Source organism: Bos taurus, chromosome 3 (assembly GCF_002263795.3).
Source record: "Bos taurus isolate L1 Dominette 01449 registration number 42190680 breed Hereford chromosome 3, ARS-UCD2.0, whole genome shotgun sequence".
NCBI classification, from domain to species: Eukaryota; Metazoa; Chordata; class Mammalia; order Artiodactyla; family Bovidae; genus Bos; species Bos taurus.
This window is the reverse complement of record NC_037330.1, coordinates 120,348,812-120,373,071: the sequence shown is the minus strand read 5'-3', so window position 1 is coordinate 120,373,071 and position 24,260 is coordinate 120,348,812. Positions and strand designations below refer to the sequence as shown.

The 24,260-nt window shown below is 59.7% G+C and overlaps 1 protein-coding gene across 8 annotated transcripts in view; it reads left to right on the top strand.

Moving 5' to 3' along the window:
* Window positions 1-71: 71 nt before the first annotated feature.
* Window positions 72-24,260, top strand: part of MTERF4 (mitochondrial transcription termination factor 4) — a 43,597-nt gene continuing 19,408 nt past the window's right edge. For 3 of the 8 annotated variants that reach the window (XM_059883489.1, XM_024990353.2, XM_059883490.1), the window contains exons 1-12: window positions 84-929; window positions 8,649-8,905; window positions 9,600-9,832; window positions 10,396-10,566; window positions 11,252-11,392; window positions 11,958-12,092; window positions 14,084-14,344; window positions 15,668-15,821; window positions 19,093-19,186; window positions 20,878-22,160; window positions 23,198-23,379; window positions 23,762-23,929. In XM_059883489.1, the coding sequence (XP_059739472.1) occupies window positions 8,710-8,905; window positions 9,600-9,832; window positions 10,396-10,566; window positions 11,252-11,392; window positions 11,958-12,092; window positions 14,084-14,344; window positions 15,668-15,821; window positions 19,093-19,186; window positions 20,878-22,160; window positions 23,198-23,379; window positions 23,762-23,929 (3,018 nt within the window). In that variant the 5' untranslated portion in view covers window positions 84-929; window positions 8,649-8,709. Of the gene's footprint in view, window positions 930-969; window positions 8,906-9,599; window positions 9,833-10,395; window positions 10,567-11,251; window positions 11,393-11,957; window positions 12,093-14,083; window positions 14,345-15,667; window positions 15,822-19,092; window positions 19,187-20,877; window positions 22,161-23,197; window positions 23,380-23,761; window positions 23,930-24,260 lie in introns of those variants that run through there. The other 5 variants (XM_024990355.2, XM_010803946.4, XM_059883488.1 and 2 more) reach the window with 5 other exon arrangements.

Here is a 24,260-nt window from a genome sequence, read left to right as displayed (position 1 = left end):
GGAATCTGTCGCCTCAGGCCCCTCAGCCAATCAGGGCTCCCAGCTCAGAGGTTTCCCAGCCAATGGGGCCCCGCGCTCCTGCGCGGCTCGAGAGCCTCATGGGAGTTGTAGTTCACCCTCGAGGCCGCGCGTGCCTCCGCCTCCGCGGCGCCAGTCTCCCCGCCCGCCAGGCAGGTAATGGGCGCACTGGAGGCTCTGGAGGCGGGAAGCGGGATGAGGGCAGGGATGCTCGGGGCCGCAAGCACGGAGCCGAACCTGCGGGCGAGCGGAGAGGAGCCTGGGGTCGCTCTGCGCTCGTGGACTGGTGGCGGGACACGGCGGGGCAGCTCCCCAGTCCCTCCGAGCCTCGGTGGCGGCGTCTGCAGAATTGGGCAGACATTGTCCCGGCGTCGCGGTGTGGACTGAGCCCGTACAAATGGGCCGCTTCCAGTTAACGCTCAGCGCGGGGCGCCCGCTCTCTTTTCCGGGGCCTGTCCGCTAACGGGTCCGGAAGAGCTGGTCGGACCTGGACGCCTATCTAGCTACTGCGGGCGCCGCAGTCCGAAACGGGCCCCGGCATCGGGGGCCGTGAGGGAGCCGCCCTCTGCTCCGCGCCTTCAGGTCGAGGCCTCCGAGAGGCGAGGTCCGCTGTCCTCAGCCTTCTCGATTCTGAGACCGGAGGAAACGGCGTCCGGTGACCGCGCTGGCGGAGGCGCCGTTTATTTTGGCTCCTCCGAGGCACCGTAGACGGACTCCGGCGCGTCCCTAGCAACAGTTAGCGCGGGTGTCTCCTCGCGGGTTCCCTGGGTCCCCGCCCACAGGCGCCGGCGGTTGGCCTCTGGGACCTGTCGATCGGCGCCGTCGCTCTGCCATTGGCTGGTGGCGCTAGAGGCGCGGATTGGCGCCCTCCCGGCGCGTTGAGATCTCGGCGGGTGACTGGGCGATCTCAGGTGAGCCACCCGCGTGGGAGCATCGCCCCGCGCCCCACGTTGTCCCACTGCCTTCCCCGCGCGGCCCGCTTGCCGCCCTGTGGCTGTTCGCGCCTGGCCGGTCCCGCCCCTCAGCGCCGCTCAGGGTCTCGGCCTGGGCCTGGTCCCACCCGGCGCTCGGTCCTTGCCCGCAGAGGAACTGTGCGCGCCTGTCCCACCCCTGGAAGGGGCCAGGAGGAGGCTCGCGGAGCTTGACACCCAGGAGCCCCTCAGTGGACGTGTGTGCGGAGAGCCGTGAGCTGTAGCATCTCATCCATGCTGCCCGACGTCCCCACTGCACACCTGGGCTTTGTCTTTAACCTCCTCGCAAGGGTTTCTTTCCCTAGACAAGGACTGTGGCCTTGCGGTGCGGTCTTATGCTTTCTGTCCCCTTACCTTCTACATTTGGCAAAGTAAACCTATGTTGATTCTGTGTCTCACTTTCTCTTGCGGGTTCCCCTCTGTGTCTTCCTGCTGTTGCTTTCTGGTCAGTTAAGTCGCTCAGTCGTGTCCGACTCTTCGCGCCCCCATGAATCGCAGCACGCCAGGCCTCCCTGTCCATCACAAACTCCCGGAGTTCACTCAGACTCACGTCCATCGAGTCAGTAATGCCATCCAGCCATCTCATCCTCTGTCGTCCCCTTCTCCTCCTGCCCCCAATCCCTCCCAGCATCAGAGTCTTTTCCAATGAGTCAACTCTTCACATGAGGTGGCCAAAGTACTGGAGTTTCAGCTTCAGCATCATTCCTTCCAAAGAAATCCCAGGGCTGATGTCCTTCAGAATGGACTGGATGGATCTCCTTGCAGTCCAAGGGACTCTCAAGAGTCTTCTCCAACACCACAGTTCAAAAGCATCAATTCTTTGGCGCTCAGCTTTCTTCACAGTCCAACTCTCACATCCATACATGACCACAGGAAAGACCATAGCCTTGACTAGATGGACTTTTGTTGGCAAAGTAATGTCTCTGCTTCTGAATATGCTATCTAGGTTGGTCATAACTTTTCTTCCAAGGAGTAAGCGTCTTTTAATTTCATGGCTGCAGTCACTATCTGCAGTGATTTTGGAGCCCCCCAAAATAAAGTCTGACACTGTTTCCACTGTCTCCCCATCTATTTCCCATGAGGTGATGAGACCATATGCCATGATCTTAGTTTTCTGAATGTTGAGCTTTAAGCCAATTTTTTTTTTTTTAAGCCAACTTTTTCACTCTCCACTTTCACTTTCATCAAAAGGCTTCTTAGTTCTTCACTTTCTGCCATAAGGGTGGTGTCATCTGCATATCTGAGATTATTGATATTTCTCCCGCAATCTTGATTCCAGTTTGTGTTTCTTCCAGTCCAGCGTTTCTCATGATGTACTCTGCATATAAATTAAATAAGTAGGGTGACAATATCCAGCCTTGACGTTCTCCTTTTCCTATTTGGAACCAGTCTGTTGTTCCATGTCCAGTTCTAACTGTTGCTTCCTGACCTGCATACAGATTTCTCAAGAGGCAGGTCAGGTGGTCTAGTATTCCCATCTCTTGAAGAATTTTCCACAGTTTATTGCTTTAAGACATAATTTCTTGCGTGAATGACTGTGACTCTCCCCTTCCCCCTGTTGGTCAGGTTACTTCAAAGCAGGCTTTGAAAGTCAGTCTTTGGGGTAAGAGCCGTAACTGCCGGCAGCAACAGGAGGCCCTGGGAGTTAGCCCAGTTTCGCCAGACCCGTCTTGATGGGTGGACCCCTCCCCAGGGGCCCTGTGGGACTCATTGCAGCTCTGCCTGAAAGGCTTCCTCACTCTGCTTTGCTGGCTCAACTCTGCTGGTGCCTCCTCCTGGACGCCTGTGCTGACCTCTCATGTCTGAGAGGCGCCCTTGACTCACACACTCCATCTCAGCAGCGTCGCCCTGGATACGCTGGAGGGGGCCTGGACGCAAGAAACAGTCTCAGGATAGACCCCACACCTGACGTCGAGAGGAAGACAGGTGTTAGGGTAGGGTCTCCTGTGGCTCAAAATGACATCTTGTCATTTTCAGCTCTGCCCGCCAGCCTGTTAGCCTCATGCTCTACTGCTCTGCTTGTACAGCAGTGGTGGGAGCAATTGGAACCAACTGTCTCCTAGCGTTTGTTCTCCTGGGAGAAAGCCAGTTGCTTCCAGACGTTCACCTGTAAGAGCAAGGAGTACTTTTCCAGAAGCTCCCTGCAAACCTCTCCTTCTGTTTGATTGGGGGTGGGGAGCGTCACTCACACTTTCTGGAATCAAGACCAGCACCAGGAGCAGGGTTACTCTGAGGCACCATAAGATGCTGTCTGCGTCCAGCTTCCCGTGGCTTCTGCTCAGAGGGGATGCAAAACAGAATAATCATACACCGCCTCCCCCCGCCCCCCCACCGCCCTTAAAAACCACCCCACCTATTCCAAAAACTTTGGCCTGGATTTGCAGGCATTTCTGATTAGAGTTTGAGTCAAACTTGAACAGGTGAGAAAGGAAGTGATCTAAGGACATGTGAAGCTGGGCTCTGTGCCCTCAGGAGCCACCCTGGGGCTGTGGCCCCGATGTGCTGTGTGAGGCTGAGCTGGCTCCACAGACTGTGCTCAGGACAGAAGGTGCGAACGGAGAAGAGGTGGTTTTTTCTGAGGCCACTTCTTGGTTTATCAAGTTTTGACACTTTTTACTTTCTCAGTTCAGTTTAGTTCAGTCACTCAGTCGTGTCCGACTCTTTGTGACCCCATGAATCGCAGCACGCCAGGCCTCCCTGTCCATCACCAACTCCCGAAGCTTACTCAAACCCACATCCATTGACTCGGTGATGCCATCCAACATCTCATCCTCTGTCGTCCCCTTGTCCTCCTGCCCCCAATCCCTCCCAGCATCAGGGTCTTTTCAGTGAGTCAGCTCTTCCCATCAGGAAGTAAAACATAAAACATTCTGTGCCCTCTCCCCTCCCTTCATTTCCTTCTCTCCTGTCCCCGGTTTTCCTCATTTTTACAAAGTAAGCTTTTATAACATTTACAATGTATGCTGAAGAGTTTTATTTATTTACTTATTTGTTTATTTACTGTCTTTTACAAAGTAAAGCTCTATAACATTTACAGTGTCTGAAGTCATAATCAAGTCTGCTGGGCTTTGTCTATATTCCGGTTGTAGAAGTGGAAAACTAAAACATGACCATGTCGTCGTCAGTTATTGTAGGAATAATTAGAACACTGAGATGCCGAAAGAAGGACATCTCAAGCTGTGACGTTTAGATGTTGCCCCTGGGAGAGCAACACCTTCTAACAGTTTATTACTTCGCTTCTTTCTTGCTTCCTGTTCATTATTTGGTTCATGGTCAGCTGTTACTGGTTAGGATCCCATGAGCTATGTAAACATGCACACGTAAAATATCTCAGTTTTTCACTGTATACTAGTTGATTGATTCGCAATATCAGTCACAAGTCAAAACAGTAAAGTGGACACGTTTAAGCCACCACCCGAATTAGGACGTGGAAGACCCTGTGCCCTCGTTCCCCTCCTCCTTGCAGCTCAGAGGACCCTCGGAAGACACCTCAGCCTGATGTTTGGGTTTGTCATGTAAGTGTGTATCCCTAAACTGCGTGGGTGAGGGGATGTTACACAGAAGGAATCCTATTGACGATAGTCTTCTGTAACTTGGTTTTTTTTCACATATGTTACTAAGATTTGGAGAAGGCAATGGCACCCCACTCCAGTACTCTTGCCTGGCAAATCCCATGGACAGAGGAGCCTAGTGGGCTGCAGACCATGGGGTTGCTAAGAGTCGGACACGACTGAGCGACTTCACTTTCACTTTTCACTTTTATGCATTGGAGAAGGAAGTGGCAGCCCACTCCAGTGTTCTTGCCTGGAGAATCCCAGGGATGGCGGAGCCTGGTGGGCTGCCTTCTATGGGGTCGCACAGAGTCGGACACGACTGAAGCGACTTAGCAGCAGCACCTAAGATTTATCCCTGTGTGTATAGAATTTATTTTCACTCTATAATTCATAGCACAAATGTACCAGGATTTTAAATCTGTTTTCTAATTGAGGAATGCTTAGGTTTTTATTTTTTCTTTTGCCATTATGAACCATACTGCCCTGAACATTCTTGAGTGTGACTTGCTACCTGTGTGCAAAGATTTCTGTAGGATGTAAATCTTAACAGTGGAAAGTACTGTCAGAAAAGGTGAACATTGGATTTTTTTTCTAAAGAGATTATATTAATTTGTTAGTGTTCCCATTGATTCACATCTTTATCAACATTTGGTATTAGAGTTTTTAGAACTTTTAATTTTTGCTGATTTCAGTTCAGTAGCTCAGTTGTGTCTGACTCTTTGTGACCCTATGGACTGCAGCACGCCAGGCCTCCCTGTCCATCACCAACTCCTGGAGCTTACTCAAACTCATGTCCATCGAGTCAGTGATGCCATCCAGCCATCTCATCCTCTGTCGTCCCCTTCTCCTGCCTTCAATCTTTCCCAGCATCAGGGTCTTTTCCAGTGAGTCAGCTCTTCACATCAGGTGGCCAGAGTATTGGAGCTTCAGCTTCAGCATCAGTGCTTCCAATGAATCCAGGACTGATCCCCTTCAGGATGGACTGGTTGGATCTCCTTGCAGTCCAGGGGACTCTCAAGAGTCTTCTCCAACTCTACAGTCCAAAAGCATCAATTCTTCAGCACTCAGCTTTCTTTATGGTCCACCTCTGACATCCATATGTGACCACTGGAAAAACCATAGCCTTGACTAGACGGACCTTTGTTGGCAAAGTAGTGTCTCTGCTTTTGAATATGCTGTCTAGGTTGGTCATGACTTTCCTTCCAAGGAGCAAGCGTCTTTTAATTTCATGGCTGCAGTCACCATCTGCAGTGATTTTGGAGCCCCAAAAATAGTCTGTCACTGTTTCCATTGTCTCACCATCTGTTTGCCATGAAGTGATGGGACCAGATGCCATGATCTTAGTTTTCTGAATGTTGAGTTTTAAGCCAACTCTTTCACTCTCCTCTTTCATTTTCATCAAGAGGCTCTTTAGTTCCTCTTCACTTTCTGCCATAAGGGTGGTGTCATCTGCATGTCTGAGGTTATTGATATTTCTCCCAGCAATCTTGATTCCAGCTTGTGCTTCATCCAGTCCAGCATTTCTCATGATGTACTCTGCATATAAGTTAAATAATCAGGATGACAATATACAGCCTTGATGTACTCCTTTCCTAATTTTGAAAAGTCTGTTGTTCCATGTCCAGTTCTAACTGTTGCTTCCTGACCTGCATACAGATTTCTCAGAAGGCACATCGGGTGGTCTGGTATTCCCATCCCTTGAAGAATTTTCCACAGTTTGTTATGATCTACACAGTCAAAGGCTTTGTCAGAGTCAATAAAGCAGATGTTTTTTTGGAACTCTCTCACTTTTTTGATGATCCAATGGATGTTGGCAATTTGATCTCGGTTCCTCTGCCTCTTCTAAATTTAGCTTGAAGCTTTAGAAGTTCACGGTTCACATACCGTTGAAGCCTGGCTTGGAGAATTTTGAGCATTACTCTACTAGTGTGTGAGATGAGTGCAATTGTGCGGTAGTTTGAGCATTCTTTGGCATTGCCTTTCTTTGAGATTGGAATGAAAGCTGACCTTTTCCAGTCCTGTGGCCACTGCTGAGTTTTCTATATTTGCTGATTTAGTAGGTGTAAAGTAGTCATGGTTATGCAAATGTCATGATTAAGCTTCTTGTCATAGGTTTACAGGATATTGTCCTGAGAAATTTTTTTCCTGTCTTTTGCCTATTTTTCTTTTCTTATGCCTTTTTTAAAGGTGAGGTATAGTTGACTTGCAGCATTGGTTTCAGTGTACATCGTATGGGTTTGACGTTTATGTACATTAGGGGCCATCTCCACAGGGAGTCTGGTCGCCACCTGTCGCCTCTCAGCACCGTTGCTGTGTTGCCGTGTGCTTCCGGGACCTAGAGCTCTGCTCCTTGTGCCGTTGTTTTCTCCAGTGAGTCCTCTGCTCTGCCTCTCTGCTCTTGCTGCGACCTCTCTAACTTGAATGTTGCCGTGCTTGATGTTGTCCCGGCGGTCCCTGAGGCTGTTCTCATTTTCCTCGATTCTGGTGTATTCTTCCTGTCCAGCTTGGGCGGTTCTGCTACTCAGCCTTCCAGGTCTTTGGTCTGTTCCTCTGTCATCTGATCTGCTTGATTCCTCCCAGTGCATTTCTTTGTCTGTCGTATTCTCCAGTTCTGATTGGTTCTTTTACATATTTTTCACTCTTAGTAGATGTTCTCACTGTGTCCATCCCTTTGCCCTCCTGAATCCTGTGAGCATCTTTATGGTCATGATCTTGAACTCTTGGGCTTCCCTGGTGGCTTAGATGGTAAAGAATCTGCCTGTAATGCAGGAGAGCCAGGTTCAATATTCGGATCAGGAAGATCCCCTGGAGAAGGGAATGGCAACCCGCTCCAGTATTCTTACCTGGAGAATTCCATGCACAGAGGAGTCTGGGGCTACAGTCCCTGGGGTCACAAAGAGTTGGACACGACTAAGTGACTAACACTTTGGACTCTTTTATCAGGTGGATTGTGTGTGTGTTTGGTTACTCGTGCCTGACTCTTTGCGACCCCATGGACTGTACTCCACTAGTCTCCTCTGTCCATAGGATTCTCCAGGCAAGAATACTGGAGCAGGTTGCCATTTCCACCTCCAGGGGATCCTCCTGATCCGGGGATTGAACCCAAGTCTCCTGTGTTCGCAGGTGGATTCTTTACCACTGAGCCACCTGGGTGGATTATTCATCTTTGTTTTGTTAAGTTCTTTCTCTGAGGTTTTCCATCGTTCTTTCATTTGGAACATATTCTTCCATCGCTTCATCTTGCTAACTTTCATTTTTTCATACTAGGTAGGTTGGTTATGTCTCCCAGCCTCGGAGAAGTGGCCTTGTGTGAACAATGTCCCGTGGGGTCCTGTGGGGCCCAACAGCATGCCCCGCCCTGGCAGCAGGACCTGAGGCTTCAGGGCTCTTTCCTGTGTGGGTGGCGTGCAGCGTTCTGTTGCACTGGGCCGGCTGCTGTGGGTCTGCTGGTGTGTAGGACTGGACCCAGCCCAGCTGCCTGGGAGGCCTTGCCTCGTGGCGTTGTTGTGGGCACACTGGTGGGCTGGGCAGAACCCCTGGTGCTACTAGGGTAGAGGGGGGGTTCCAGGGTTGTGCCCATGAGCCCTGGTGTCAGCCCGAGGATCAAGATCACAGAAATGATTGCAGCCAGCATCCCAGTCCCCAGGGGAAGCCCTGCTGCCGCCTGCTTCTCTGGGAGCCTCTCTGGGACCCACACATGGTCCGGCCCAGGCTCCTCTGGGACCACGGTCTCTGTGCTGGAGTTCAGAGTGTGTGAGAGTCTGTGCACAGCCTCTAAGAGCACAGTCTCTGTTTCCTGTAACCCTAGCTGCCAGCTCTTGGTTCTGGACGCCCAGACGGTAATGCAGAAGTGGGGTGCAGGCTCTAGGGGCACGGCGCCCTGGCCCTGGAGGCCCCTGGCTGGGCCCCCCACCCGTGGGTCTGTACTGCAGCGTCCTTCCTGGCCCCTTCCCACTCCGCTCAGGTTCCCCCCTTCCCTTCTCTCTTTCCCACCCCTTCCTCTTTGTTCCGACGGTCCTCGCATCATAGGTTCTGACCCCAGACGGCCGTTTGGGACTGAGGTGAAGGACGAGCTAGCTAAGCTGCCTGTGTCCTTGCCTGGCAGACGCTGGTCAGTTTCCTTGGTGTTTCGGTGGACAGCCGTCCCGCTGGCTCTCTAGCTCCTCATGGAGGACGGGGGTTCGATGGCCTCCACAGAGGACTACCAGGGCCCGGGCGGGAGCCCCTCCCTGTCAGTGCCCCCGGAGGGCCACGCCGCGCCTGCCGCCTCGGAGCCCGGCAGGTCTGGGTCCTCAGCCCACAGACACTTGAGCAGGAGGACCGGGCTGTCGAAGCTCTGCCAGAGCCGTATTGCACTGTCGGGTAAGCAGCCTCTCTCCGCTGGCCGGGTGGCGCCTGTGCAGGACGGGGCCACGTGGGCCTCCTCGCTTGGCGACTCTGCTCTGACAGGAAGAGGGGAAGGCCTGCTGTGACTCCTGAGCAGACGAGACACTCTCCTCGTCCAAGCCGGGCTGGGATCGGCCTGCAGGGCCCAGATCCAGCCAGGGGAGAGCGTTGCTCTGCCAGGGCAGCTCCTTGTGGGAGGGTCCCCATGGGGGGCAGCAGGTGGGAGTTGGCTGGAGCTGGAGGAGCGGGCTGGGGGGAGGGAGGTGCAAAAAGCAGAGGAGGACCTGGAGGGGCTGGGTGAGAACGTCCCACTTGCTGGAGTGGACTTTCTGGAGTGATGGTAAACGACCCTGCGGCCGGGGGCCCTGGAGGGCAGTGGGACAGCAGGGAGCTCAGCGCTCATGCTGCTGTGTGGGGGTCTTGGCGGACCCCGGGGGGCGCTGGATGCACGTCCAAGTGCTCTTCAACGCTGTAGTCCCCTTGTCCTCGGGCCCCCTGCGGGAGCAGGAGGCGGGGCCGGGTGGGGTCTCACGTGTCCCCTCGTCCTCGGGCCCCCTGCGGGAGCAGGAGGCGGGGCTGGGTGGGGTCTCACTTGTCCCTTCGTCCTCGGGCCCCCTGCGGGAGCTCGAGGCGGAGCAGGTGGGGTCTCATGCGTCCCTCCGCTTTCCAGAGGAGAGGTGGAGCTCCTACTGCCTGACGTCACTGGCCGCCCAAAGCATCTGCACAAGCAAGTTGCACTGCTCGGCCACGCCTGGGCAGGCGGACCGCACGGGGTCCCTGGGCAGCACGTCCTGCTGCTCCCTGCTGCGGGGCTTGTCCCCAGGGTGGTCCACGCCGCTGCTCCCGGCCCCCGTGTGCAACCCCAACAAGGCCGTGTTCACCGTGGATGCCAAGACCGCAGAGGTGCGTGCTTCGGGGTGTGACCCAGCCGCGCGCCTGGGGTCTGCGGCCTCAGCTTACGGCCTCAGACGGGCGCCCAGGTGTGTCAGTACAGTTAGGAGAAAGGCTGCATCTGCCTCTGCAGTGGCGAGAGCGATGACTTTGGAGACCTCAGTATGAATCTGTCTGGACAGATCGAGTCCTCCCATCGATGCAGAGACTCGAGAGGGGGTAGTGCGTCATGTAATCTCATTTGCCGAGCGTGGAGAGCCAGGATTTAAAGCAAATGCATTTGCAGGATGCGTGTTTGTGTGCGCAGAGCTGAGGCTTTCAGATGGGTGGGCGTGGGGCTGGCCCGCACCTCCGCGCCCATCTTGCTGGGGGAAGCCGGCCTGGCTGCAGTCTCCGTACTGCCTGCCGCACTGCCAGCAGCGGTTTCTGTTTCTCTGGGATGGAGGAGCCGGGGTGGCTCTGCCGAGAGTGCCGACGGCGGGGTGGGGAGTGAGGCCTGCGCCGCCTTCCCCTCGGCTGTTCCAGGGGGCGGAGGAGCTGCTGGTGACACAGGGCCCTCCTCTCTGTGACCGCAGATCCTGGTGGCCAACGACAGGGCCTGCCGGCTCCTGGGCCACAGCAGCCATGACCTCATCGGCCAGAAGCTCACGCAGTTCTTCCTGAAGCCGGACCCCGACGTGGTGCAGGCCCTCAGCGAGGAGCACGTGGAGGCTGACGGGCACGCCGCCGTCGCGTTCGGCACTGTGGTGAGTGCGGGCCTCTGGGCTGCCGGTGCTCGCAGTCGGCCGTCTCACCCTCGGCCCTGGTGTAGGAGGCAGCTGGGAAGGGGTGGGCGTCGGGGAGGCCACGTCAGTGGGGACGCTGTGCCTTCCTGGTGCTCCTGGAGGAGGAGCGCACTGCAAGCCTGCAGGGCCCAGGCCAGGCTCCGGGGAGCTGCAGTTCTGTCGTCTCCCTCTCCATCTCCATGCCCCGCTGTCTGGTGGTGTTGGGGGCTGGCATGGCTGCAAGGGCTCCCTGGAGCTTTGGGCTCTCCCGTGTGTGTATCCAGGCTGGACGTTAACAGGCTGCATGTTAACCTGCGTGTTAAATGCTGAGCCCTGAGCCTCAGGCCCTGAAACAAGTTAGATAGGACCACGTACACGCAGAAAATAACCCGTGCGCGGGACGAGCGCCAAGAAGGAGATGTAGACACTCAGCATGTGGGGGTGTCTCTTTGAGAAGCCTGGCCACCACATTCCCCTCGCTTTATTACCGTGAAGTGGGGTATGAGAACACGTACTCTTCTGATAGGCCACTCACTCAGAGGCCGTACAGTCAGGCGTCGGAGGCCTTGTTTGCGCTTTGCTTAGTTTCTGTCTGGGAGGTGGGTGAGCAGCAGGTAGGCGTGCCCGCGGGCCGGGCTCGGGCCGCTCTGAGCCCCTCTGTGCCCAGGTGGACATTGTGAGCCGCAGCGGGGAGAGGATCCCGGTCTCCGTGTGGATGAAGCGGGTGAAGCAGGAGTGCAGCCTCTGCTGCGTGGTCGTGCTGGAGCCCGTGGAGCGGGTCTCGGCCTGGGTGGCGTTCCGGAGCGACGTGAGTCATGTTTGGGTTCCCAGCTGTGCGTCCCTTTACCACTCGGGGCCCGCCCCCCCCGGCACGTCAGCACGTGGTGTTCCCCGGGGCCTTCGGGCAGGAAGAGGGCCTGGGGCCTGGAGGGTGTGCCCGCTGCCCTCCTGGTAGCTGCACTTGGGCAGGGCATCCGGCCTCCCTGGCCTCTGTTCCCTCACCTATACACGTGGGATACGAGCCCGGCCCCCCAGCGGATGGTCTTAACACTTGGATAAAGTCATACATCGCCCCCGGGTGGTGGCCGGCACGCAGGCCGCACTCGAGGCCGGCGCGGGGTGCCGAGTGTGTGTGTGGTCCGTGAGCCTCCAGCGTGAGCCGGGCTTCTGTGGGTGCCTGGGGGAACACGCGTTTGGGAACGTCTGGCAGGGGACGGGAGACGGCGTTCTGAGGGTGGCTGCACTTCCAAGGGTGGGGCGGGGGGAGCACCCATAGCCTTGCCTTCAGCTGGAAGGCACGGAGGCTCAGTGAGGTTTAAAGCTGAAGCGCAGGAAACGTGGGTCACAAGGCTGACACCGGCTTTTCCTCCCAGGGCACCGTGACATCCTGCGACGGGCTCTTCGCACACCTGCATGGCTTCGCGTCTGGGGAGGAGGTGGTTGGGCAGCGCATCACAGACCTCATCCCTTCCCTGCAGCTCCCCGCTCCTGGCGAGCACGTCCCCACGGTAGGTCCTCAGGGCAGGACCCGGGCCACTGGCGCTGCCTGGCTGAGGCTGGGCCCTGTGGCCGCTGGAGTCTCTCTGTCTTGTGTCGGTCGAGTTCTTAGACGCAGCTTCATGAGCTGACGGCAGGGGTGTCTGCACTGCAGTCGTGACCGAGGCTCCGAGCTTCTGCGGCGCCCGCCTGGCCACCCCTGTCCCCGGTCCCGTTCCTGGAGCTCCTGCTGGGGCCTCTTTATTGAGCTCCTGCTGGGGCTTGAGGAGCAGGAGTGACTGGTGGGTGTTGTCTCCCGCCCAAGTCAGGACTGCGGGTCAGGTGGTGGCGGTCGCTCGGCAGCTCTAGGGGGCAGTGGAGGTTCGGGCGGGGGTGGTTCTCTTCTCAGGTGGACCCCCCAGTTCCCAGGGGCCCTGTTTCACAACTAGCGCACGGCCTTCTCATAGAGATCGCGCTGCCAGGATTCACTGGATGTAGCAATCAGCGGCCTGCAGGGTCAGACAGAAAGGGGTGGTCAAGCTGGGGTGAGGTCGGCTCTGCTGCTGCAGGAGATAGACCCTGCCAGGGCGTCGTGGGCTCTCCCTGGCTGTCCTCTGGCTTCTGGCTGAGAGCTGGGCCCTCCCGGGAGGTGGGGTACTAGCTTCAGTCCCTCTAGGTCGATGGAAGCCTCCCCTCCCGCATCGTCCTCTCTTTATGCTCCTTGCTCTGTCCTCAGACAGCGGGCCTCCTGAAGCCCGACGCTGTGGGGCTCAGCTGGCGCAACCACTGTGGGGACTGTTCGGCAGCCTCTTATGCTTAACTCTGGCGGGCTGGCATAAGTCCTTTTGGACATGCTACGTCGCTTCAGTCGTGTCCTACTTTTCGCCACTCTGTGGACTGTAGCCGCCAGGCTTCTCTGTCCATGGGATTCTCCAGGCAGGAATACTGGAGTGGGTTGCCATGCACTCCTCCAGGGGGTCTTCCGACCCAGGGATCGAACCCACGTCTCTTCTGGCTCCTGCATTGGCAGGCAGGTTCCCAGCGCCGCCTGGGAAGCCCTTGCTTAACTCTGAACGTAAGCACGCTTGTGTCCCACCCCAGGCACACATCCAGAGGAGGTGAGCGTGCCAGGAGGCGCGTGTCTGTGTGTGCCAGGAGGCGCGCGCGCGCGTGTGCACCAGTAGTCGTGTGCAGGCACGCTCCCAGCAGCTCCGTGCTGGATCCACCTGCCACCTCTGCCGCAAAAGAGGCTGTGCCCTCTTTCCTCAGGGCTCACCGGGGCCCGGGGTCTTACCAGGGGAAGCCTGGGGTCTTGATTCCGCCCCTGGTCAGGATGCGGGGCTGGTGCAGGGAGCTCCCCCATGTTCGGGCCTCGGGCCTCTGCAGATCTTGCGGGGAACCCTTAAAAAGGAGGCAGGCAGCACTGGGAGAGGGGTAGACACAGGCCTGGGGACCGGCCGTCTCTAGAGCAGCAAGGAGCTGACCAGGAAAGCCTGTTACACACTGCTCTTGTGGGATTTGCTCAGGAGAGCAGACAGGTTCTGAGCATTTAAAGCAGAGAAACACGATGGAGGACTTGGCTGTGTGGATGATGGGGGCCGTGGAGGCAGAGCGGAGATGGACAGACCACCTGGAGGCCAGCAGTCTGGGGAGCCCCCGCCCCCCGCCTGCAGAGGCGGGTGCTGGGGCCTGGTGGTCCAGGTGGGGAGTGGGCAGGCACTCGCTTCCTGCAGGGTTGGGAGAGGGGCCAGGCTGGTCCTGGCGCGTGGCTGGATGGCCCGTGTGCACCGTGTTCGGGTTGTTCTGGAGTGGGAAGCGGCCGTGCTGGCTTGGGTCCCAGCCCAGCCACGGCTCTTGGTCAGGCCTCTGCCATGCCTAGGGTTGGGGTGGGGTGGTGGGGAGATGAGGCAGGAAGAGCAGGGTGGAGGGTGGGTGTCCCGGGGGCGCCCGCCGAGCAGCAAAGCCTCACAGCTTGGGCCACCGGAGGTGCCGCGGTGGGCACAGTGGCGTGTCTTTCTTCCAGCACCTCAAGATTCAGAGATCCGTCGGAAGAGCCAGGGATGGAGCCACCTTCCCTGTGAGCCTGAAGCTGAAGTCCCAGCCGGGCAGCGAGGAGGCTACAGATGGCGAGGCGGCCCCTGGCGGGGGCTACTCAGCATCCATCTGGGTGTTCTCCACCATCAGTGGGCTCATCACGCTCCTGCCGGACGGGACCATCTACGGCATCAACCACAGCTTTGCCCTCATGCTGTTTGGTTACGGAAAGGCTGAGCTCCTGGGCAAGGTGGGCTGGGGGCCGGGCGTGACCCCCTCAGGCCTGTGCGCCCTGCCTGCTGCTGCAGTGGCCGGCTTCCCTGGGGACTTGGGCCCAGAGAGCGGGACCTCTGCCTTGGCCCCACGCCCCACCTGTGCCCGTTTGTCTGGACCTCCGACAGAGCCCTTGCGTGCCTGGTGCCCCCCAGGAGAGGGAAGGGGCTCTGCCCAAAAGCCTGTCCCACACGAGGTCTGGCCTGAGTTCCTGCAGGGTGGTGTCACAGCCTGCATGCCTCCTCCCACCATCCGGGGGTGGCGGTGGGTCGGCTCGGAGGGGGCGTCTCTGTAACCTCTTTCTTGGGCTGGGCTGGGCTCTGCGGGTAGGCGAGCCTGTCAGGCCACCTGAGGGGGCCTCCCTGGTGGTCTCGGTGGTCCTCCAGGGCTTCTGGGGAGGGGCATGGGCCCCCACTTGGTGGAGGGGTGGTTCACACTGGAGGGAAAGGCTGCTGTATGTATGCTGTGTCACTCGGCACCTGAGCAGCCCCTGCCCCTGGCCCCATGCCTGGCTGGCCCGGCTCTTGAGGTGGGTGCTGGCCTGGGCTCCCCATGCCTTCCACTGAGCACCTCGATGCCCATGGGCAGCCATCGCCTCTCGCCACCCTTGCTGGGGCCAGCACTGCACGCCAGCCAGCCAGCCAGAACTTTAAGCAGAGCCTCAAAAGAGATCCTTCCCTGTTTTCTAATAGAAATGCTAGTTTGAATTAAATGAAACAGTTCAATTGAAGTCAGCGACCACATAGTTGGAGTACTTTCTGGACAAGGGCATCCCACAGGAACGTGGGGACACCGAGTCCTTGCAGGGAGTCCGTGAATGCAGGCTGCTTAGGGTTTGCTAAGGGAAAGAGGAACTAGTTACGATTTCCATGGTGGGCGTTGGGGGTGCTCGGACCTGCCGAGAGGAGCCTGACCCGGGGCCGTCCTGGACACCATCCGGGCCTGCTCGCATCCTGACCCGGAGTCGTCCCGGACCCTGTCCGGGCCTGCTCACGTCCTAACCTGGGGGCGTTCTGGACCTGCTCACGTCCTGACCCGGGGCCGTCCTGGACCCCGTCCGGGCCTGCTTGCATCCTGACCCGGGGTCGTTCGGACCCCGTCCGGGCCTGCTCGCGTCCTGACCTGGGGTTGTTCTGACCCCGTCCGGGCCTGCTCGCGTCCTGACCCGGGGTCGTTCTGATCCCGTCCGGGCCTTGCATCCTGACCTGGGGTCGTTCTGACCCCGTCCGGGCCTGCTCGCGTCCTCTGCTCTCTGCCCAGGCGGGGCCTTGCCGAGTTCTGAAGCACCCTTTGTCCCTAGAACATCACCTTCCTGATTCCCGGTTTCTACCACCACATGGACCTTGCCTACGACAGCTCCTTCCCTCTGCGGGACCTGGCCAGCTGCCTGGACGCTGGCAGCCAGAGTGGGCCTGGGGTCAGCACGGGGGACGAGCCTGCGGGCACAGCCCAGGGTGAGAACACCCCCTCCTCCTCCTGGGCCACCCTCTGCACGGGAGAGGAGCTGGAGCTGGGGGTGGGCGTGGGCGTGATGGGGCAGTGGTGGCGTGGGGACCCTGCTCTGTGGACTTGGTGGGCTTCTCTGTCTCTTGTGGGCCTTCCACGTCCCCAGGGGATGGGGCGCTTGCGTGGATCTCACGGCTGTGTTGGCGCAGAGCGCAGGACGGGAGATGCCCAAGTGAGTCACGTGTGCCTGCGCCCGGCGGCACAGCTGGTTGGCAGTCTTGCTGTGCGAGTAAGTGACGCAGCTTTCTGTAAGCAGCCGAAGGCGGGACTGACGTCAGGTCCATCCCTGAGGCAGCAGTCTTGTAGGATTTGTTTAGTTTTGTCTATTCCCAGTGTTTTTTTTTTTTTTCCTCTAATTTACTTACTTATTTTTAGCTGTGCAGGGTCTTTGTCGCTGGGCAGGCTTTTCTCTAGCTGTGGAGAGCGGAGGCGCCTCTCTAGTCAAGGTGGAGGGCTTCTCACTGCAGTGGCCTCTGCTGGGGAGCAGTGGCTCTCGGGTGCCTGGGCTCCAGTGGCTGAGGCTCGTGGCTCTGGCTGCGGCTCGCGGGATCTAGATCGCAGGCTCAGCAGCGGTGGTGCCCGGCCTCACCGCCCTCGGCACGCGGGCTCATCCCAGACCAGGGACTGAGTCTGCGTCTCTTACACGGGCAGACGGATTCCTTACCCTGAGCCACAAGGGAGGCCTTCCAGTGCTTTTAACTGAACATTTAGGATGACTCCAATAAAAGCCCCGAGTCCACACCGTGACGCCGTGAGACCGTGTGAGGGGCGCGGTGCGGGGCTTCTGCAGGTGGAGCCCCGGGAAGCAGAGGCCCAGAGGAGGCTCCGGCAGCCTCCAGGGAGCTCACTTCCACTCCAGGAGGCTCGACCAGGTGCCCTGGTGTCGGCTCGGGGGCCCTCCCAGGCTGGCGCCCTGGGTGCTGTCACCTGAGGGCGAGTCTGTGGAAAGACCTGGACTTGGAGGAAACACCAGTGGATTTAATACAGTCAGGGAGGGGAAATGTGACTGTGGTGTCGACGGGACGTGAGTGCTCCCTGTCAGATGGTGTGTGTCAGGCCTTAGGTGTGACTGTGTGAGTCTGATGGGACGTGAGCTCTCCCCGTCAGGTGTGTTTGTCGTGCTCGGGTGGTGTTGGGGTGTCTCCCTGTCAGGTGTGTTTGTCGTGCTCGGGTGGTGTTGGGGTGTCTCCCCGTCAGATGGTGTTTGTCGTGCTCGGGTGGTGTTGGGGTGTCTCCCCGTCAGATGGTGTTTGTCGTGCTCGGGTGGTGTTGGGGTGTCTCCCCGTCAGGTGTCTTTGTCGTGCTCGGGTGGTGTTGGGGTGTCTCCCTGTCAGATGGTGTTTGTCGTGCTCGGGTGGTGTTGGGGTGTCTCCCCGTCAGATGGTGTTTGTCGTGCTCGGGTGGTGTTGAGGTGTCTCCCCGTCAGGTGTGTTTGTCGTGCTCGGGTGGTGTTGAGGTGTCTCCCTGTCAGGTGTGTTTGTCGTGCTCGGGTGGTATTGGGGTGTCTCCCTGTCAGATGGTGTTTGTCGTGCTCGGGTGGTGTTGAGGTGTCTCCCCGTCAGGTGTGTTTGTCGTGCTCCGGTGGTGTTGGGGTGTCTCTCTGTCAGATGGTGTTCGTCGTGCTCGGGTGGTGTTGGGGTGTCTCCCCGTCAGGTGTGTTTGTCGTGCTCGGGTGGTGTTGAGGTGTCTCCCTGTCAGGTGTGTTTGTCGTGCTCGGGTGGTGTTGGGGTGTCTCCCTGTCAGGTGTGTTTGTCGTGCTCGGGTGGTGTTGGGGTGTCTCCCCGTCAGGTGTGTTTGTCGTGCTTGGTTGGTGTTGGGGTGTCTCCCTGTCAGATGGTGTTTGTCATGCTCGGGTGGTGTTGGGGTGTCTCCCTGTCAGATGGTGTTTGTTGTGCTCGGGTGGTGTTGGGGTGTCTCCCCGTCAGGTGTGTTTGTCGTGCTCGGGTGGTGTTGGGGTGTCTCCCCGTCAGGTGTGTTTGTCGTGCTCGGGTGGTGTTGGGGTGTCTCCCTGTCAGATGGTGTTTGTCGTGCTTGGTTGGTGTTGGGGTGTCTCCCTGTCAGATGGTTTTTGTCGTGCTCGGGTGGTGTTGGGGTGTCTCCCTGTCAGGTGTGTTTGTCGTGCTTGGTTGGTGTTGGGGTGTCTCACTGTCAGATGGTGTTTGTCATGCTTGGTTGGTGTTGGGGTATCTCCCGTGTCATGCAGCACCTCCGAGCTCCCGGCCTCCCCCCCGTGCACTCCGCCCCAGTGTGCACAGGTCCAGCAGCTGTGCTCGTGGCCTTAGCTGGTCTGTGGCGTGTGGCTCTCGCTCCCTTGTGGGGGTAAACCCACCCCCCTGCTTTGAAAGAGCAGACGTCCACCGCTGGACAGCAACGATGGCCCTGGGTCCAGTTCTTTAATAGATGCTTTGTCAGGCTGCTGACTCTCTTTGAGTGACCCCTGTTCTTAACGTGGGATTTCCTTCATTGTACCTGGGGTTTTCTATCTGCAAAGACTCCTTTTTTCGTCTGTTTTTTTTTCTCTGTCACTGATACCCTTTTCTCTTTTTCCAGAATCTAAGTTCTTTCAATGTGTGTGTGACTCGTGCTCTTTGTAGGAGGTGGGCGGGCAGCGTCACAGGAGCTCTGCCCTCACGGTCTGATGGTGGGCCTGTGGGCATCGCATGCTTGCCCGTGGTGCCTGTCCGCCACTCCTGCCCGCAGGGGCCGGGATCTTCCCAGGCGCCTCCCCCGTGCAGGCTGCTGCGCAGCACGGACATCGCGCCCCTGCCAGCCCAGTCACTGCGGTGCCCCAGCCCTGCTGTAGGCTGGCACTCTATCTGGCCTCTGGAGCCTGGGCAGAGCCAGGTGGCATAAGCATAGCAATGAGGCGGAGAAGACTCCACACTCCAGAGGGAGACAGAGCTGGGGAGGCTGTGCCTCCTCGGGCCCTCAGGCCAGAAGGAGCGGGCGGCCTCCTGGGCAAGGGAGCAGGCTGGGCATGGCAGGGAGGCCAGCAGCCCTGAGGAGAGGCGCAGCCTCAGGCCGCAGGCCTCTGGTTCTCTCCCGGAGTCAGAGAGTGGAGCTCCTGGGGGCTGTCAGCAGTGAGAGGCCCAGGCCTGGGCTGGGAGCCAGGGTTGTGCTGTGGGCGTGGGCCTAGCAGCACTTCTGCCCCTGCCCAGCGCACAGGAGGAGGCTTTCAGTGGCATGCGCTAGCCAGTGGGAAACACTCTTTTTTGCCAGATGCAAAGGTGGACACCGAGACCCCAGAGCCAGCGGAGAGCCAGGACACGTGCCCCATGGCCCCCGGAGGCCCCCTTCCCGCCTGCCCGCCGGGGTGAGCCCTCCGAGGGAGGGGAGGTGCGCGCGGGAGGGGAGGGGAGGTGCTCTGGGCGCCGGAGGTGGCACCGGTGCCCCACATGGCCGTGCCGCCGCCTGCTTTACGGGGAAGGAAGCGTTTAGTCAGGGTCCAGCGAACTGGTCCCAGCATAACTTCCTCATTTGGAAAACCCCTTGACCCTGTTTGCTGTGTGTTTTTAAACAACACAGTATTCCATCTAGAGGAGCAGGGCTCAGTTTGGAAAGCTCAGGAAAGTAGGAGTGAGACCCGCTTGTTCAGTGGTCACAGTCCTGCTGCGCAGCGCTTCTGTGTTCTCAGCCAGGTTCTCGTTTTGAAAAATCCCTTTGAGACTGAGTGGCAGCAACGCGCCCGCCTCGCTGGGTCTTCTCCTCTGCCCCTGGGAGGCCTGCTCCCGCTCCGCATGGTGCCCCTCGCTGCCCCGGGGTCAGGACGCAGGTCAGCAGGGCCTGTCCTGAACCTGACCGGATGCACTTCCTCGTCTCTGGCTTCTTTTGCTAGCCATCGTGTGAGGCTTATTGACACCGCACAGGTTTCAAGTTGTCTTGAAATGATGTTTTAAACCCGTGCTGTGTGAATGTGTGTGTTTAAGTACTGAAGCATAACGGTGAGCAGCAAAAGTGCCCCAGCTCTCCCCCAGACCACCTCCCGTGCCCTGGAGGCTGAGCCCTCGCTACACAGACGTGTGTGCTCGGACACGCCCTCCCACACATGTGCACGTGCTGGAGGCACCGTGCGTCCCCGGGGCAAGCCTGCCCCTCGAGCGGCGCCACGGCCCGCAGATGCAGCCCCTGCCGCTTGCGTCCAGCCCTGGCTTCTGGCTTCGCTTCGGTGGTTGCAGCAGCGTGGACCCATCAGTCCTGGCTGAGTGCTCACACGCACAGGGCAAGGAGGGGAGGGCCCCTCGCTCCTTGGTTCCCCTGGAGAGTCCTGCAGGTCCTTGGAATCCCGCTCATAGCCGCCTCCACTGCCGAGGTCCTTGAGCGGGGCCTGCCTCTCGGTGCCTCTTCTTGGCCCTCTGCTGCAATGCTTACCCATTGCTGCACGCCTGTCCCCCAGCCAGGCCAGGCACGGCCACTCTGTTGCCCTCGGGGCCACTGTCCAGCCTGGGCTGACCCAGGGCAGCACCCAGCACTGTGCCATGTGGGTGTTAGTGGCCGGGATGGGCCCCTGTCCGTGGCTCCGCAGTCACCTGGGGCTGCGGTGGCCTCTTCCTCTGTGGTACCCCATCCCCAGCGTGCCGGGGGCTCTGTGCTCTGGCTCCCAGGACCCTGCACCCAGCTCTCCCAGCCCCGACTCCTCTCCCTCTCCCGCTCTGCGCTGTGGATCTGGTGGCGTTCGTAGCTGTCATGGTTCCTCTCCTTTCTCCCCTTAACTCCCGCCGCGCTGGGAGCCTGACCACCCTCGGGCCCGGTGAGCGTGGGGACCGCAGCCTTGAGCACAGGGTCCTAGCGCTCCGACTGAGCCTGGGTGAGTCACTGCTGAGTGTGGATTTGTCTGGAGAACATGTGACTTGGTATTTCATTTTTTTAACTTTGTCATAGAAGTTCACCTTCTCTCCTGTCCTGTTCATGGTGGTAATCACTTTGTGCTCGTCTCTGCTGGAGGGGGAGTCCGTGTGACCTCTGTGGCTCCTAAGTGACTGTGTCGTCCTGCGTCACAACCCGCAGGGGGGACAGCATCCCAGAAGGAAGCCAGTCACCGCCCGAGCGCCCGCGAGACGTGCCCGAGGGAGGCCCACCCGCCCGCAGCGGCTCGTCGTCACCCGAGGGCCAGCAGCGCTCTGTCTCAGAGCAAGAGCAGCCGGTGACAGCAGAGCTCCTCAGCTGGGGCCTTCAGCCGGGGAGTCGATCTGAGCTGGGGGACACGAAGCCATCTACTTCCCAGGAAGACTCCGAAGCTGCCATCCCCGGGGCAGACAGGAGTGGTGGGGACGAGACGCATGGCCCATGTCAGGAGGTGCGGGAGGGGCGGGGTGGCACCAGCGAGTCAGGCCAGGGCCCTGACGCTGCCACGGCCGCGCCCCACACCGAGGGTCATCTGGCCGGGCAGGACCCCGAGGGGGAGCAGAGCGTGCTGCCGGGAAGCCCGCGCTCGGCCCCCAGCGCCCCAGGGACGCTGCAGCTCTTGTTCTCGACGCCACCTTTGGACGAGCCCTGGCTGGGGGCACAGCAGGACAGGGAGGAGCTGCACACGTGCCTGATAAAGGAGCAGCTGTCCGCCTCGAGCCTGGCGGGGCCGTGGGGCGTCTCCTACGCTGAGCTGGTCCTGATGGGGCAGCCCCCGCCCTCTGCCCCTGCCTCCTTGTCAGACCTGAGAGCCACAGACCCACGGGGTGGCCGCTCGGGCAGCTCCTCGGCCTGCTACGCCCTGGCCACCGACCTGCCCGGCGCCCTTGAGGCTGTGGAGGTCACAGAAGCTAGCGAGAATTCGTTTTCCTGGAACCTCAAGGAGCTTGTTTTCAGGGACTGGACAGACCGAACTTCTTCCAACTGTTCGTGTGCCACGTCTGAACTCGGGGGCACACCCTCGCCTTCGCTGGTGGGCTCGGACGCGGACGTGGGTGCCCTGCCCAGGCCGCGGTCAGATGTGCTGGACGACCGGGAGCTGCTGCTGCTGACTGGCACCTGTGTTGATCTGGGTGGGGGCCGGCGCTTCCGTGAGAGCCACCTGGGCCTGGAGGAGACAGAGCCGTCCCAGACCTGTCTGGTGTCCTCCGAGCACCGGGATGTGAACGGCCTCGACAGCCCGAGCTGCGTCCTCCCCGTGCCGGGAGCCGGCCCTGAGGACGAGTGCCCGTTGGAGGCGCCTGGGCTGAGCCTCCAGGTCACCTCCACGCCCGTGAGAGCCGAGGGCCCCGGCCCTGCACCCCTCAGGGCGGCTGACCTGCAGCCGGAGATCCAGGAGGGCACGTACACAGGGAGCTGCTGCCACCGCGACGGCTCGCAGCTGAGTATGTGCGGCCGGGTGGGGCCGGCGGGGCCTGGTCTCCTGCTGCCCCCAGAGTGGGCTCTGTGGGGCTGGGGGGCCTCCTCATCCTGGTGTCTTGGAGGGCTTCACCCCCGGAATAGTGTGGCAGAAATGATGAATTATATTAAGAAAAGAACCTGAAGTTATAGTTTGCCTCTTGAAAGTTAGGACCTCAAGCGCGTGTGCTGGGGGCAGCCCGGGGTCCAGGCCGCTGTGTGCGGTGCAGCAGGGCGTGGGGTCCCAGAGCCCCGGCCTCGGCAGTCCTGCCGGGAGGGGAGGCGGGGCTTGGGTCGCCACACGCTGTCGGGCTTCAGGGGCAGCCAGGTCTGGGTGAGCACCGCGCCCCTCCGGGGTCGGGAGAGCGTCTGTGTGGCTCTCCACACTGTCTTCTGACATTCTGGGTGAGGTTTGCACGTGTGGGATTTCACATCTGCATGTGGTCCGTGTGCAAGGAGGCTGCCCGCCCGGAACCCCCGCTCCGGGGCTGGCGGTCAGCCCTTGGCTTGTCGCTTTTATTTCCCTAATTTCCCAGCGGTGCTGCATTTCAGCCCGTTGTTTTCCTCACTGCCAGTTTCCTGGCATTGACTACAGGGCTTTTTTCCTAACCTTAAAAGAGTTTCACGAGTAATATATGTTATTTCCAGAAATACTAGAAATAAAAGACTAAAAAGAAGAAAGTAAAAGAACCTGTAAACCCCCTGCCAGGAAGAAGATAGTCACATTTGCTTTGCTGTGTCCCGAGGAGGCTGTGTCAACGAGCACCTGTGCCCGCTGGGTGCTGTGGTGGGCACAGTGTGCAGAGCGGGCGCACCTGTGTGTGTGCGTGGAGGGTGCTGGGGCAGCTTCTTTAGGCTCATCTGCATTGGTGGCTGGGGGCGGGTCCCCAGAGTCGCTTGGCCTCTGGCTGCCCCTGGCCTTGTGCCGGGGAGGTGCGGCCGCCGGCCTCACCACGCCTTTCTGTGGCCGGGCCTCACCACGGCTGTGGGGCTCAGTGGGGCCTGGTCTCACCGCCCTCCGCAGGTGTGCAGTACGAGGTGCGGCGCGTGGAGCTCCAGGGCCCGGCCGCCCTCTTCTGCTGCTGGCTCGTGAAGGACCTGCGGCACGGCCGCCTGGACTCGGCCCTGCACACCCACCTGCTGCTGGCCAGCCTGCCGAGCTCTGCCCACTCCACCTGCGAGCCGTCTGCGGCCAGCCTGGGGGAGGTGGGTGTCTGCGGACGGCGCCTGCTGTCCACTGCCCCTCCCGTCAGCGCCCCGTGCCCTCCAGGGCGGGAGAAGCTCTGCGTGGCTCCCCACGCTGCTGTCCGACCTGGGTGAGGCGCGAGCCGCACGTGGCTTCCAAGTTTGCACGTGCTGCGTGTGCACGGTGGGGCCTGGTGAGCGCCAGTTTGGACTGGCACACTGAGGCCCTGGGTGTGCCCTCTGGAGAGCAGTCTCGGGCTGGGGACCCCAGGGGCCCGAGGAGTGGGCGGGGCAGTGGCTACCGCTCTCCCTGCCCACTGTGCGCAGGGGGCCGCGGCCGCCTCCGCTGTCCCTCCTTCAGTGTGCTGCGTGTGGCCCCTCAGACTTGCCTTTGTGGTCACAGGTGCTTGGAACCAAGCCCTGGTTTGAGGAGCCCCCCAAGGCCGTGGAGCTGGAGGGGCTGGCGGCCTGCGAGGGGGCGTACTCCCTTAAGTACAGCACGCTCAGCCCGATCGGCAGCGGGGCCTTTGGCTTCGTGTGGACGGCGGTGGACAAGGAGGCGAATAAGGAGGTACTGGGCTCCTGAGGGGTGGGGGGTCTGGGTGCTGGGGGGTGGCTCTGATGCACCTCACACCCTCCCTCCCCATCCCATTGTGGGTAGGCCTGGGGCGTTTGCTGACCATGCTGCCTGTCCCTGCAAACCCCCATGCTGCCTGTCCCTGCAAACCCCCAGGCTGCCTGGATGTCCCGGGCCTGGCCCGCTGCTTCCTGGGAGGGCCCGTGTGGCACCTGTCGCCACGCTTCTCGTCGCTGCCGGAATCTGCCATGGCTGTAGGCTTGGCCGGACAGCAGGGGGGTCTGTTGAAAGTCGTGCTGGTTTTAGAGATTTTGAGTCAATCTGT